At 49.6% G+C, this 16,003-nt stretch overlaps 1 protein-coding gene across 2 annotated transcripts in view; it reads right to left on the bottom strand.

The window, feature by feature from the left end:
- Positions 1 to 16,003, bottom strand: part of Hip1 (huntingtin interacting protein 1) — a 125,395-nt gene that overhangs the window by 69,693 nt on the left and 39,699 nt on the right. The window contains exon 1 of one of the 2 annotated variants that reach the window (XM_041648291.1): positions 3,745 to 3,889. The exons of the other annotated variant lie outside the window; for it this stretch is intronic. Within the exon in view, the coding sequence (XP_041504225.1) occupies positions 3,745 to 3,762 (18 nt within the window). The 5' untranslated portion in view covers positions 3,763 to 3,889. Of the gene's footprint in view, positions 1 to 3,744; positions 3,890 to 16,003 lie in introns of those variants that run through there. 2 annotated transcript variants of the gene reach the window in all.

Raw genomic sequence — 16,003 nt, 5'->3', positions numbered from 1 at the left:
ACTGCAGAGGTCAGAGATTGACATCAGGACATCCTCCTCAATCACTTTTCCACTTTTTTTTAAAATATTTATTTATTATGTATACAATATTCTGTTTGGGGGGCTGGAGAGGTGGCTCAGCGGTTAAGAGGATTGCGTGCTCTTCTAAAGGACCCGAGTTCGATTCCCAGCAACCACATGGTGGCTCACAACCATCTGTAATGAGGTCTGGTGTCCTCTTCTAGCCTGCAGGCATATATGTAAACAGAATATTGTATCCATAATAAATAATATTTAAAAAAAAAAAAAAACAATATTCTGTTTGTGTGTATGCCATTACAGATGGTTGTGAGCCACCATGTGGTTGCTGGGATTTGAACTCAGGACCTTTGGAAGAGCAGGCAATGCTCTTAACCTCTGAGCCATCTCTCCAGCCCCACTTTTTGTTTCTTAAGCAAGCTCTCACGATGTAGCCCTGGTTGGTCTCGAACTCACCGAGCTCCACCTGCCTCTGCCTCCCCAGGGCTGGGATTAAAGGCGTGCACCACCACACACAGCTCTACATTATATTTTGAAACATGATCTCTCATTGATTGAGTAGACTGGCTGCCAGCAAACTCCTAGAATCTATCCGCCTTGAGCACAAGGGTCATAGCTTTTACGTGAGTGCTGGGGATCGAAGCCTGAGTCCAGCTAGTTTAGTGCTTTACACACTGAACTGTTACCCAAGCTTCCAACTTTTTTTCTTTCCAAGACAGGGTTTCTCTGTGTAACAGCCCTGGCTGTCCTGGAACTAGCTCTTGTAGACCAGGCTGGCCTCAAACTCACAGAGATCCGCCTGCCTCTGCCTTCTGAGTACTGGCACTAAAGGCGTGCGCCACCACTGCCCAGCCTGACTCGTTCTTGAGACAGGATCTCTTGCTGGTCCGGAGCTCCCTGATTCAGCTAGGCTGGCCAGGAAGCCCCAGTGATCTGCTTGTCCCCACCTTCCCAGTGCTTGGGTAACAACTGTTCTCCACTCCACCCAACTTTCCCCCCATGTCTGTTTCTCAGACAGCATCTGAACTCTACTTTTGAGTTCCTTGGCTCTTTAAACCTGCTCAGAGCCTCTACAGACAGCTGCCTGCTGTCTGGCCCGTTTGTCCCAGGGAGCAGGAGGCCTTGGGGATTTATTTCTTTGTGCCCTTCATCCAAGCACTTGGTACATCAATGATAGGAAATACCATGGAATTCAGGAGGGATAGAAAGAAGTAGAAGTATCAGAAAGTACCAGAAGTAACGTGCCTAAAGTCAGGGATAGGCCAGGTAGCAAGATGGCTCATTGGATACAGGTGCCTGCTGCCAAGCCTAAAGACCTGAGGTCTAGCCCTGGAACCTACATGATAGAAGGTGAGAACCAACTCCTATAAATTGTCCTCCAACTGCCCAACATGCTCTATAGTATATACATGCATGTGTACACACACAGACACACAGACACACACACACACACATAAACGGGAGGTTGTTTTCTTTTGTAGCCCTGGCTGTCCTGGACTAGCTGTGTAGGCTAGACTAGCCTACACTAAGAAATCAGCCTGCCTCTGCCTCCTGAGTACTGAGATTAAAGGTGTGCACCACCACCACCCAGCTAAAAAAATTTTTAAAGACTTTAAAGGTAGAAGTCCCTGACCTTGGCAAGTTGGAAGGAACTTGAACGAAAGCAGATGGAAGCTCAAGGGCCATCTGGAGTAGCAGCCATGGGACCCTAAACTATGGTTCAGACAGGGGAGCCTTTAATGTTGCTAGCTATGACAACTTCAGAAAAGACCAGCTGGTCAAGTTTCCCCCCATGCTGTAAAGAGAACAACTTGATGAAGTTGGGTTTCCCCTTCCACCATGTAGGTTTCAGGGATCAAACTCAAGCCACCAGGCTCAGCAGCAAGTGCCTCTATCCACTGAGCCATCTTCATATAAGTTGCTATTATTATTATTATTATTATTATTATTATTAGTGTGTGATATGTGAATGGTGTGTAGAGGTCAGAGGACAACTTAATGGAGTTGGTTTTCTCTTCCACCTTTACAGGGGTCATGGGACTTGAACTCAGGTTATCAGATTTACATGGCAAGTGCTTTTTGAGCCATCTCATCAGCTCTCCCCCCCCCTTCTTTTTGTGCATGTATGTGTGCGTGCAGGTTCAAGTGAGCACATGTACATGGGGGGGGGCAGATATAAATCTCAGGTGTTCCTGCCTGCTCAGGTGCTACCCATAAGACTTAACTTGCAAATGAAGCTGGAATGGGTGGGCCAGTGAGCATGGGAGATATCCTCCTATCTCCACCTTCCCAGAGCTGGGATTGCAAGTGTGTGCACCTGGGTCTGTTTCCACAGGGCCCTGGGACTCAATTTCTGGTTCTCGTACTTGCTCTTTAGGGATGGTGTTATCTCTCCAACCCTCAGGAGGGTTTTTTTTTTTTTTTTTTTTTTTTTTTTGAGGATTTCAAGTTGTCTAGAGTACAAACACGGGATGGGGGGCAGGGTCTAGTCGTTTGGTACCATCCCACCACAGAAAGACAAGAGCTCTGGGGACCCCCACTCCAGCCCTTACCACAGGTGCTGAGGCTTAGCCTCTTGGAAAAGGTTCCTGCCAGGGGAAGAAAATTCACACCTGTCTCAACGCTTTGGTCCAGAACCAAGAACTAGGGCCTGAGGTTTTGCAGGGACCATGGACTTGCCTTCTCTAGGGTAGGTTTGCGCCCTGAAAACGCACCCTCCGCAGAAAATTGACCTCAAGCCTTCTCTATATGCCACAGGTCCCCGAGTCGCCTACAGCCACACACACACACACACACACACACACACAGTCAGACTCCGAGTCTATCTGCTTTCCCCTGCCTCCCTGGGACTCTTAAAGTCATAGCCCACCCTTTAGGGGAGCGCGCCTCTCCAATCTGAGGCAAAGATGGGGAACCCAGGTGTAAAGGCACCCAGAGTGGCACTGGTTTCCCTGGAAAAACCTGCAATGCCCTCCTGAGATACCACCTCCATCCCTCCAGGAGCCTCCAAATGACATCCTGATATCCGCTGAGAGTCACTGTTGGTCTCAATTAATGAGCAACAATTTTGGCCTCTCCTGCAGTATTTGGAATGGGGGCGGGGCTGCTCTGAGGCAGGGAACAGACCCCTCCATTCTAAAGGAACCAAAAGAGATTAGATATTTTAACGGGCCAAGAAAGGGGTCGCTGCTCCCAGGCTCACCGAAGCTGAGGCTTACAAGTGACCAGTCTATAACATAGCCCCTCCGAGGGCGCGCGCGCTCGCGGGGTGGGGGTGGGGGTCTCGTTCTCGCCCCCTCACTTTGGCCAAAGCCAGGATTTCTCCTCATTCGCCCTCCCGGGGACACCTGTACCTCCCAGCCCCCCAGCCCTGCGCGAGCAGGGGGCTCCGAAGGGATAGCAGAAGCCCCCTTCCTGCAGTGCTGCCCTCACTCCTCCGCCTCGCAGGTTGACTAATTTAGGAAAGGGAGCCCGGCCCAGGGCAGCCCTGGCAGCTGGAGAGGCGGGAAACCGGGAGCCCCAGCCCTGCGGGCCAGCCGCCTCCAGATCCTTGGCCGGGTTCTCCCTTTCTCCCAGCGCTCTGCGGAGCGGGGCCAACAGGCAGGAGAATCAACAATCCAGAAAACTTTCAATGGATCACGCTGCAGACTAGGGGGAGGGGGAGATGGGATGCGAGGCGGGTGGGGGCGGGGGGCTCGAGGACAGAGCCTCGGAGCTCTCACTTACCATCTTGTTCACATCCATGACCGAAGCGGTAGGGTGTCCTCCCCACACCCAGGGAGATCCCGGGTACCCCACACTGAAGACTGGTGGCGGCTACTGCAGCCCCGGGGGTGCCATGCTGCTTGCTGGCAACGGCGGCCAGCGGGGGCCCTGGTGGTGGCCGGCGGCACCGCTGCTGGACCGAGGACGGCGGGGGCGGGGCGGGGAGGGTAGGGGATGGAAGAGGAGGGGACAGGAGGGGAAGGGCGCCAGCGGGGGAGGCGCGGTTCTTCGGCGTAGCTGGAGAACGTGCTCTTGAGGGGAGGGGCCCGGGGAACCCCAAGATCCGCCTCAAGAAGTGAGGACACCGCGCGATGGATTCCGGGACCCTGAGGTCCCTCGGAGCACAGTGAAGAGGGTGTGATTTGAATAACAAAAGGTCTGTTTTCGGCAGCTGCCCAGGCGAATGGGATGGGATCACTGACGAGCCAGGAGCTGGGGGCCACCAGGAAGTAAGTGTGTGTGTGTGTTGTGCGCTCTCGCGCGCGCGCCCTTGCATGCATGCAAGCATGTGTGAATGTATGTGTATGTACGCCGCGTGTGTTTCCGTGGAGGGCTCCGTGGAACTCAGGAAGTGCGCGGGGGAGGTGGCAGAAGGGGCGGGAGAGATACCCCCTCAACCACGAATGTGCACATTCCAGCGAGGGCAGGGGTCCAGCCCCTTGTCCCTCCTCCACTTGGCTTTCCCCCCCGTGGACAAAGAGGTAATTGAGAGGCTGTAGTTGGCCTCCTGAGGCTAATCCCCGGGGGCCTCCCATGCGAGGCTGGGGGCTCCAAACAAATGGGCGAATGGAAATGACGGTGCTAGGTATCCTTCCTCTCCAGCCTTCAAGGGGCAGGCCCTCGCTCCCAAGTAGCAGCAAGCCTGTCCCTTTCTGAGGAGAGACTGGCTGCCTGGCTTCTAAATTGAGTGTCTACGCCCTCTCAGAACCCCTACCTTCACAGCCCAACCCTGCTTCCCCGCCAACTTCCTATCCTTGGAGAATCCCTTGGCTGGCTCTCTGCTTTGGGAGACACAGCTGGTGTCTAGAGCAGGACTCCAAGTAGAGGCTCCTTTGGTGTAAGGTTTCCCAGGAGACAGAAGTCTTCCTCCTCCTAAATCAGAGGCAATCTGGTTCGTGGTGTAGTTAAGACGCCAGAGATCTGACAGTCCACTAGGCCAACTCTTCCTTACACAGGCAGGAAACTGAGGCCCAGAAGAGAGTGAATTGGCCCCTAGTAATAAACCTCAATGCAGACAGTAGCCCCCAAGCCGCAAAGGGCTCCCAGAGATGCCCTCCAGTTGGAGCACACAGCTTTGCAAAGCTTTGCATTTTGTATGTGTGCAGTGCACAGGAGGAGGGAGGCGGAATGGAGGCTGGAGGGCACAGGTCTTCAGCGATCCCTTTGTGCATAAGCACACTCAGGTGTCACACTGCGCCAATGTGGCAGTCAGTGGGCAACTTTCAAGAGTCCGTTCTCTCCTTCCGTCTAGCAGGGTCCTGAATAACAACTGGGTGATGGGGCTCGGCAGCAAGCACCTTTGCCAGGCCTCCACCGCATCTTTTGAGACAGGGTCTCTCACTGATTTGGCTGGGCTGGTGATTGGACAGTGAGGTCCAGGGATACACCAGTTTTCCCTTCGCCACACTGGGATGACAGACAGTGTGCCTAGCTTTTCACATAGGTTCTGGGGATCTAAATTCAAGGGCTCTTGCTTATGTGGCAAGCTCCTTACTAAGCCTGTGCCCCCTCCCTTTTAAGTTATTTGATGTGTGTGTGTTGCCAGCATGTATGTCTGTGTACCTTGTGCATGACACTCAGGGCCTGTAAGGGGTCAGAAGAGGGCACTGGATTCCCTCGAATTGGAGCTGCAGATGGTTGTGAACCACAGTGTGGGTTCTGGGCACTGAACCTACGTTCTCTCCAAGGGTAGCCAATGCTCTTAGCCTCAGAGCCATCTCTCTGGACCCTGGTTTTGTTTAAGATGGTCTCACTGCGTAGCCCTATAGCTGACTTGGAATTCTCTATATAAACCAGGCTGGCCCCACACCCACAGATATCTGCTTTCCTCTACCTCCCTAGTGGGACTCAAGGCTTGCAGTAGGCTTCACAGACTTTCTTTTTCGAGACAGGGTCCCACAAAGCTCAGGCTGAGGATGAGCTTGATAAAGACTTTCAAAGGAAGAAGGGATAGGTCCCACCCACTACCAGGAAGTAGACCCCGCGCCTCTCAGTACCTACAGGAAGAAGTCTGCTGGGCGGGCTAGCAGCTCCCTCCCTTTGCAATTTGAGTTCTTATCAATGAAAGTGGGACTTCATTGATAAGAACTGGAGAACTGTGTGCAGGAGCTAGGCGTGGTGGCAATCCCAGCACTGAGGTGGGGGATGGGGTTTCCTGAGTAGCCTGGGCTACACAGCCAGGACCTACAATTAAAAAGATGCTGCCTCAAAAATAGTCAAAAAGTCTGTGAACCATCAAGCGTGGAACTGGTTGGCAGATCAAGGAGTCCCAACAGACGCTTTTTATCTGAGTGTGGGCTTCTGGTGTTACTGGCTTCTATTATTTATTTATTTATTTATTTTTGTTTTTGTCTTGAGATGGTTTCTCAGTGTAGCCCTGGCTGTTCTAGTACTCACTTTGTAAACCAGGTTGGCTTTGAACTCACAGAGATCCGTCTGCCTCTGCCTCCCGAGTGCTGGTTGGAACATACACTCTTAATCCACTGAGGCATGACCTTAACCCTTGTCTTCACCTTAGATTGTGACCTAGTAACATAAATTTTCCAGCTTCTGGACTCCATGGCTGTGAGAAGACAGGATTCTGTTTCTGTTTTTAAATTACATTTATTTGGGGGGTGTGTGTGTGTGTGTGTGTGTGTGTGTAGATCATAGGACAACTTGCAGGAATGAGTTCTTGTCCCACCATGTGAGTCCCGAGCAGCAAACTCAGGTCCTCGGGTTGTTGGGCTTGGTGGCAAGCACGGGAACCATTGATCCATGATGCTGGCCCCAGGATTCTGATGTTTTAATTACTGAGCTTGTGGTCAGCTTTGTTACAGCAGTTACAGGAGATGCACACAGGTCAAAGGTCAGCAAGTGCTGGTGCTCCGGCTTTGGCACTCAGCCGCCCAGAGGCTCTGATGCTTTTCGAAGGCTAACTCACCTTGAAGCTGTGACAAAAGAGGACAGGCTAACCAGGGGCAGGGCTATGACTTCCTCCCTTTACAGGGGTAGGCGAGACCGGCGCAAAAGTGCCTTAAAAACAAAAACAAACAAACAAAAAAAAAACCAGCCTCTGGGGACTGGCAATCTGGCCCAGCAGGTAAAGATGCTTACTGACAAACCTAAGGATCTGAGTTCAAACCCTGGGACCCACATGATGAAAGGAGTTAACCGACTCCTATAAATTGTCATCTGATCTCCACATAAGGACCATGGCAATGTGTGACTCCCTCATATGTAAATAAATGTAATAAAAATTTAAAGCAAAAACATCCTCTGAACTTATTCACATGCCTCCAGTCTCTTGTCTCTTTCTTCTTACAGTAAATTAGCTACAATTAATTAATAGTAATAATTAACAATAAATTATAGTATACCTTAAATAACAAGTAAATCTTATTTTGGTTTATTTTGTACCAAGATCCTAAATGCTATAGCCTCCTCTCCCTCCCTTACAGTCTTCCTTCTCCTAGCTTTCCACCCCTCCTTCTTCCTCAGGCTGCTCATTTGTAATAATTTAGTGAGACCCTGTTTCAAAATAAAAAGCCTAAAGAGGGCTGGCTCAGTGGTAGAGCCCCTGCCTAGAATCCTTCAGTGAGGGGTTGGGGTGTGGCTCAGTGGTAGAGCCCCTGCCTAGAATCCCCCAGTGAGGGGCTGGGGTGTGGCTCAGTGGTAGAGCCCCTGCCTGGAATCCCTCCAGTGAGGGGCTGGGGTGTGGCTCAGTGGTAGAGCCCCTGCCTAGAATCCCTCAGTGAGGGGTTGGGGTGTGGCTCAGTGGTAGAGCACCTGCCTAGAATCCCCTAGTGAGGGGCTGGGGTGTGGCTCAGTGACAGAGTGCTGTCCTAGCAGGTATGGAATCCTCACCACCACAAAGAAAGTTTGAGGGAGAGCCGGGCGGTGGTGGCGCACGCCTTTAATCCCAGCACTCGGGAGGCAGAGGCAGGCGGATCTCTGTGAGTTCGATACCAGCCTGGTCTACAAGAGCTAGTTCCAGGACAGGCTCCAAAGCCACAGAGAAACCCTGTCTCGAAAAACCAAAAAAAAAAAAAAAAAAAAGAAAGAAAGAAAGAAAGAAAGTTTGAGGGAAAAGAGGTGAGAAGGCTGCCATTCCTTGACAAACCTAAACAGAGGCTGGTGGATGTGTCCTGACACCTACTGGTGACTAGATTTGTACAGCCTAGCCCTACCTACCATGCCATTCCTTGAGTGCCAGGCCAGGGCAGGACCTTGTTACAGGGTATTGTGCTGTCGAGGTGTTAAATTTCAGTAATCCCGAGTAATAAGGCTATTTATTAGTAATCAATCGTCCTTGTCAAAGGGCCTTTGAGGTCTTAGTTGTGCTATTGTAAAGCTCTCTGCAGGGCAGTGGTGTTTCCAACATGCCTTTTGGTTTATTACCTCATTCAGTCCCTATGAGCCACCAGGTAGGCTGGGGCAGAATAGACTGTCAGGACTACATGGGTACTTCCTGATGGAGCTATAGTTTTGGTTGTGAGCCTAGCCTTTAACTGCTGAGCCATCCCTCCAGGTCTCCTGATGGAGTTATAAGGAATGGTGACCATGGAACCTCTGGATAAGCAAAAATGGGCCGGAGGTTCTTGGTTTTGTTTTGTTTTGTTTTTTTTAAAGATTTATTTATGTCAGGCGTTGGTGGCACACACCACCTTTAGTCCTAGCACTGGGGAGGCAGAGGCAGGTGGATCTCTGTGAGTTCAAGGCTAGCCTGGTCTACAAGAGCTAGTTCCAGGATAGGCTCCAAAGCTACAGAGAAACCCTATCTCAAAAATACCAAAAAAAGGGCTGGAGAGATGGCTCAGTGGTTAAGAGCATTGCCTGTTCTTCCAAAGGTCCTGAGTTCAATTCCCAGCAACCACATGATGGCTCACAACCATCTGTAATGAGGTCTGGTGCCCTCTTCTGGCCTGGAGACATACACGCAAACAGAATATTGTATACATAATAAATAAATATTAAAAAAAATACCAAAAAAAAAGATTTATTTGTTTTATGTATATGGCGCTCTATCTGCATGTACATGCATGTACACCTACATGTCAAAAAAGAACATCAGATCCCATTATAGATGGTTGTAAGTCACCACATGGTTGCTGGGAACTGAACTCAGGACCTTTGGAAGAGCTGTCAATGCTCTTAACCATTGAGCCACCTCTCTAGCCCCCTTGTATTTTTTGACAACTGTTTGTTTTTTTCTTCTTCTTCTTCTTTTTTTTTTTTTTTTTTTTTTTTTTTTTTTTTTTTTTGATTTTCGAGACAGGGTTTCTCTGTAGCTTTTGGTTCCTGTCCTGGAACTAGCTCTTGTAGACCAGGCTGGCCTCAAACTCACAGAGATCCGCCTGCCTCTGCCTCCCGAGTGCTGGGATTAAAGGCATATGCCACCACCGCCCGGCAACTGTTTGTTATGTGCACATGGTGTGTGTGTGTGTGTGTGTGTGTAGGTCAGAGGACAACTTTCAAGACCATTTCTCCACTTCTGCCATGTGGGTTCTCAGGATCAGACTCAGGTCAAGTCTTCAGGCTTGCTGGCAAGTGTCTTTCCCTGCAGAACTTCCTCCCCAGCCCCTATTCTTCTTATTTAGAGACAGGGTCTCATGTAGTCCAGTTGGACCTCAAATTCTCTTACACAGCCATGCTGGCTTTGAACTTCTGGCGCTCCTGCTTCTACCTCCCATGTGCTGGAATCACTGGCATGCGCCGCCATACTTGGCTGTTTTGTTTTTATTATTTTTTTGTTTGTTTTGTTACACAGTCTCTCTGTGTAATTAATACTGGTTGGGAATTATTTATCTATTTATTTTTATGTGTGTGAGTGTATTGTCTGCATGTCACATGTGTGCCTGCTGTCCATGGAGTCCAGAAGAGGGCATGGATTCTCTGGAATTACAGATAAAGATGGTGTGGAGGGGGGAGGTGGTAGGGGAACTGGAGCTATGGTTTAGCAGTTAAGAGCACAAGCTGTTTTTGCAGAGGACCCAAGTTTGATTCCCAGCACCCACACAATGGTTCACAGCCACCTGTAACTCCTGTCCCAGGGAATTCGATGCCTTCTTCTGACCTCCACAGGGACTAGGAACACATGTGGTAAACAGATATGCATACAAATCATTCACACAATAAAGATATGAATGTATGTATGCATATAGAAAGTTGTGTGTCTCCATGTGTATTGGGTGCTGAGAAACATGAGGTCCTCTGGAAGAGCAGCCAGTGCTCTTAAACCCTGAACCGCCTCCCCAGCTCCTGACGTCCCTCCAGAGTGCTGGGGTTGTAGGTGTGCACGACCAAACCCATCATAAGTTTCTGCAACCTTGTCTACTATGCTTTAATTTTCGGGTTGTGGCTCAGTGGGTGGAGGGCTTGCCTTAGCATGTATGAAGCCCTGAGCTCCACTCCAGGGTCCTGTAAACCCAGCATGGTGCTACATACCTGCAATCCCAGCACTCACTCAAGAGATAGAGGCAGGAAGATTAGAAATTCAAGGCTGTCTCTGGCTACAGAGTGAGTTTAAGGCCAGCCTGGGCAACATGAAACACTTTTCAAAACCTACAACATGGGCTGGAGAGATGGCCCATCACATAAAAGCTCTTGCCTGGGAAGGCTTGACAACCTCAGTTTGAACCCTGGAGCCCACATAGCGGTGAAAGGAGAGAACAGACTCCATAAAGTTGTCTACTGACCTTCACACGTATGACACGGCACGCATGGACCCATTAAAATTAATTAAAATGGAAAACTAGAAAAGGAGGAAGAAATGAGGAACTGAAGGAAGAGTGGAGAGGCAGCTCAGAGGATGAGGACAGTTGCTGCTGCCCTGCCAGAGCACTGGAGTTTGAATCTCAGCACCCACAACGGATGGCTCACAAACACCTTCTAATTCCAACTCTGGAGCATTTGATGTACCCTTCTGGCCTCTGTGGATACTTGCACACACAGGTATGGCAGACACACATGCACACGTGTGTGTACATACACACACACATACACCACACAATAATAATAATATAATAAATCGTTGTTCAGTTTTGTTTTGTTTTTTGTTTTTGAGACAAGATTTCTCTGTGTGTAGGCCTGGCTGTCTTTCCTTCAAATGCAGAGATAAGCCTGCCCCTCCCGAGTGCTGGGATTAAAGGTGTGAGACACTACACCTGCCTATAAAATATGAAATAAATCTTTTAAAGAAAAAGAGCTGGACAATGGTGACGCACAACTTTAATCCCAGCACTGGGGAAGTAGAGGGAGGCGGATCTCTTTAAGTCTGAGGCCAGCCTGGTCTACAGAACGAGTTCTAAGACAGCCAGGGTTACACAGAGAAACTCTGTCTAGAAAAACCAAATTAAAAAGAAAAAGGGAAAAATGGAAAAAGAAAAAAAAATAAAGAACCAGAATGATGGTTAAGCATGTGCCTGTGAGGGGCCTCCAGAGATGTATCCTGAGGGCTCTGGTCTAATCAATGGAGTAATTACTTAGTGCTTTCATAATCATTCATAATATGCCATTATAGAAGTGGTCAAAGGGAGGAGGTGGGGCCTGGTTGGAGGAAAGTCACTGGGTGAAACTTTTTTTTTTTTTGATACAGCATCTCATGTAGCTTAGGCTAACCTCAACCTTGGTATGTACTTGAGGATGACCTTTAACTCCTGATCCTGTTGCCTCTATCCCCAGGTGGCTGGGATTACAGGCTTGTCCCACCATGCTCAGTTTGTGTGCTACTAAGGATGGAACTCAGGTGTTTGTGCATCCCAGGTGTGGTAGTTTGAATGCAACTGGCCCCCATAAACTCATAGGGACTGGTACTATTGGGAGGGGTGGCCTTGTTGGAGGAAGTGTGTCATTGTGGGGGTGGGCTCTGAGGTCTCTCATGCTCAAGCCAAGCCCACTACTCAGTCCACTTCCTGTTGCCTGCAAGTCAATATGTAGAACTCTCAGCTCCTTCTCCAGCACCACATCTGCCTGCACACTGCCCTGTCCCACCATGACGATAATGGTCTAGACCTCTGAACTGTAAGCCACCCCGATTAAACGTTTTCCTTTATAAGAGTTGCCATGGCCATGGTGTCTCTTCACAGCAATAGAAACCCTGACTAAGACACCAGGCAAGTCTCCACTGAGTTACACCCATAGTCCATTTGCTTTTTTTGAATCAGTCTGAGACCCCAGCCCACCACAATCAGGGTGGCTCTGGGCCCATCCCTGGCACCACATACACAGGGCATGGTGGCATTGTCCTCCTTAGTTATATATCTCTGGAAACACCTTCATGATTCTACTTATTACATTTTATTTGTTTATTTATTTGCTTGTTTATTTATCTGTTTATTTATTTTTGGAGTAGGTTCTCACTGTGCAATTCTGGTTGACCTGAAACTCAATATGTAGTCCAGGTTGGCTTCAAATTCAAGAGATAAACCTGCCTCTACTTCCCAAATACTGGGACTAGAGGCAGGCTCTGCCACACATGATTCATTCTGTGTGTGTGTGTGTGTGTGTGTGTGTGTGTGTGTGTGTGTGTGTGCAGTGTATGCCAGAGAAGAGAGAGAACATATGGGGGGGCGGGCATCAAAGGATGACTTGAGGGAGTTCGGATTCTCCTTTTCCAATCATGTGTCCAAGGATTGAACTCAGGTTGTCAGTCTTGAAGTCAAGCACCTTTGCGGGTCAAGCCATCTTGCTGACCCAGGACTCATCTAAAGTTCATCAGGTAGACAATCAAGATTAATCACTACACATAGGGGCAACAGGGTGGAGCTGAGCAACTCTCTTAGGCCAGCTGGTCCCCAGGAGGATGTCCTGGACGGCCCTGGATGTCTTAGACTCGTCCTCAGAGAGACAAGTCTAGCGTTCTGAATGCCCAGAGCTGTTCCCAGTCTTGTCACCCGCTGTGGTGCTAAAAAAGCTGAGTGTCAGTAGCTCTGAGTCCTGAGCTGACCCCACAGCAGGTGCCGGGGCCTCAGGTCCCCTGGTGACCTGCCATAGACAGTCATCTGTGGGAAGGATACCCCCGTATGTGTTGTGTTTGCCTAATGGAGCAAACAGGAGGGTGGACTGCAAGCTCCCCAAATCTCCCTCAAGGGCACTGTAGCGACAGCATCCAAAAGTCCTGGCAAGGGCGACTGGATAAAGACCCAGTTACAGGGCTGAGGATGTGGCTCAGTTGGCAGAGGGCTTGCCTAGCGTGCATGAAGCTCTGGGCCCATCCCTGGCACCACATACACAGGGCATGGTGGCATACACCTGCTGCCCGAACACTCAAGATTTGGAGGCAGGATGATGAAAAATTCAAAGACATCCTTAGCTGGATGAATTAGAGAACAGCCTCGGCTACGTGAGACCCTGTGTCAAACAGCACCAACAGGGTGAAGAGATGGCTCCCTCAGCAAAGTCCTTGCTTCATAAATGTGAGGACCCATTTAATCCTCAGCGGCCAATGGCCAGGCTAACTACTGCTGCACATGCTTGGAATCCCAGGAGCTGGGGAAGGAGGAGACAGGAGGATGCCTGGGGCTCGATGGGCTGTCAGTCCAGCCTACTCAGTAAGTTCCAGGTTCAATGAGAGACCTTGCCTTGAAAAGCAAGAGAAGGCTAAGTGAGTAAAGGCCAAGCCTGATGACCTGAATTTGATCCCCAGATCCCACATGGTGGAGAGAGAACCCACTCCCAAAAGTTGTCCTTGACCTCCACATGGGCACTGGGGCATGCAAGTGTGCACACGCGCAGGTGCACATACACACTAAATAAAATATTATTTAAAAAATATTTTTGCTCACTATGTAGCATTGGTTGTCCTGGAACTCAATATATACCCCAGACTGGACTCGAATTCAGAGATGTGCTGCCCGCCTCTGCCTCCTGAGTGCTGGGATTAACAGCCTGGCACTGACCTCTCACCATCTGTGTGCACACACAGAACAACAATAAAACAAAGAAGCCTAGTTACTGCTGCCTGGGCCTGCATTCGCCCTAATAAACGGTGTGTAGCTATGCTTTGCCACAGGATGGATGCTCGCTCACTGGTGGCACGCCAGGCTGTGTCTGCGCAGCCCTATCTATCACATAGCCTGGATGCTGAGCCACTTTGAAGATGGTACCCAGGCCCCCGTAAGTAGTAACGTCTGCTTCCTCCTATAGCCACTGTCCACTTCGACTTGGGTCAGCTCAGCTCAGCTCAAAGGCTCCAATCACTTTCTGCTGGCAGTCTGTCTGTCCTTTAGAAGAGAGGCCGTCAGCAAAGACAGATCTGCCCCCGGCCACTCTGGGCACCAGCTGGGGATGCCAGAGCTGTCCCTGGGGGAAGGCTGAGAGCTTTGGCATCAATGAGTAATGAGAAGAGGATGGAAGCGCCACTCAGAGCCAGCAAAGGTCAAGTGCTCTGTGGTCATCCCAGCCAAGGTCAGTCTGGGGCACTGCCCCCACGAGCTTAGCAGCACAGTCACTGACAAAAGGTGTCTGGAAGTGTGGCCTCCTGGGCTGGCTAAGGACTGGCTGGCTCCTAGGGGGGACCGCTGAGGAGTTCCAAGTGTCTTATCTTCTGGTACCCACTCAAGTATATAAACCCAGAGGACTCAGCCTTGGTATTTTTTTGTCTATATGTATGTTGGGGGGGGGGGCAGAAGTGAACCTTGGGTATTGTTCATCAAGCACTGTCATACTGGCTGGTTTTATGCCAACTTGACACAAGTTCTCAATTGAGAAAATGCCTCTATATGATCGGCTGTAAGACATTTTCTTAATTAGTGATCAATGGGGGAGAGCCCTGCTGTTGTGGGTGGTGCCACCCCTGGACTGGTGGTCCTGGGTTCTATAAGAAAGTAGGTTCAAACTGGGTGGTGGTGGCACACACTTTTAATCCCAGCACTCAGGAGGCAGAGGCAGGTGGATCTCTGTGAGTTCGAGGACAGCCTGGTCTACAGAGTGAGTTCCAGGACAGCCAGGGCTACACAGAGAAACCCTGTCTCAAAAAACAAAACAAGAAAGAAAGAAAGAAAGAAAGAAAGAAAGAAAGAAAGAAAGAAAGAAGGGAGGGAGGCCAAGCAAGCCACGAGCAAGCCAGTAAGCAGCAGTCACCCATGGCCGCTGCATCAGCTCCTGTCTCCAGGTTCATGTTCTGACTTTCTTTGATGATGAACTATGATGAGTAAGTATAAGCCAAATAACCCTTTCTTCCCCAAGTTGCTTTCATGGTGTTTCATCACAGCAATAGAAACACTAAGGTTTATGTTATATGTATTTATTTAGGGACCAGGTCTCACTACATATCCTTAACTGGCCTGAAACTCAGAGACCCGCCTGCTCTGCCTCCTGAGTGTGGGAACTAAGTGGGTGAGCTACCATGCCAGGCCCCTGCCTTAGTATTTTAGGTAGAGTTTTTCATTGGCTTGGGGCTCACTGGAGGCTAGTCTGCCTGGCCAATAATTTCCAGGCATCCATTTGTCTCCTGGTGCTTGGACCATAAAGCCTGTGTCACTGTGCCTAGTCTTCTTAAAATAAACATTTTAGGGGCTGGAGAGATGGCTCAATGGTTAAGAGCACTGACTGCTCTTCCTGAGGACCATGGGATCAATTCCCAGCACCCACATGGCAGCTCACAACTGTCTGTAATCTCAGTTACAGGGGGCCCCACACCCATGGCAAACACCAATGTACTTTTAAAAATATTAATAAAAGTGATAAACTTCTAAAAAATTTAAATAATAATTTTTAGGGGTGGTGGTGTATAGGCTTCCAGGTCTCAGGCAATTCCAAAGCTCACAGGGACAGGACATGCAGGTTAACTCTCGATCCCAGGCCTGACAAGCACTGGCCTCTGCATTGCAATCATTTGAGACACTGGTCCTATTCTAGGGTGTCTGATGTCACCTATTTCCAGACAGGCTAGGCATCAATATTTTAAAGCTACCCCAGGACGTTGTGACATACAGTCAATGCTGGAAGGAAGCCTTCTGGGATTCTTTTTCTCCCAGTGCTAGGACTAAAAATCCAGCCCTACACTAGGATGGTTCAAGTC

The sequence above is a fragment of the Microtus oregoni genome, unplaced genomic scaffold (genome assembly GCF_018167655.1).
Source record: "Microtus oregoni isolate MIOR12 unplaced genomic scaffold, Mior012 000003F_ref0000135, whole genome shotgun sequence".
Classification (NCBI taxonomy): domain Eukaryota; kingdom Metazoa; phylum Chordata; class Mammalia; order Rodentia; family Cricetidae; genus Microtus; species Microtus oregoni.
This window is presented reverse-complemented; position numbering and strand designations above follow the sequence as displayed.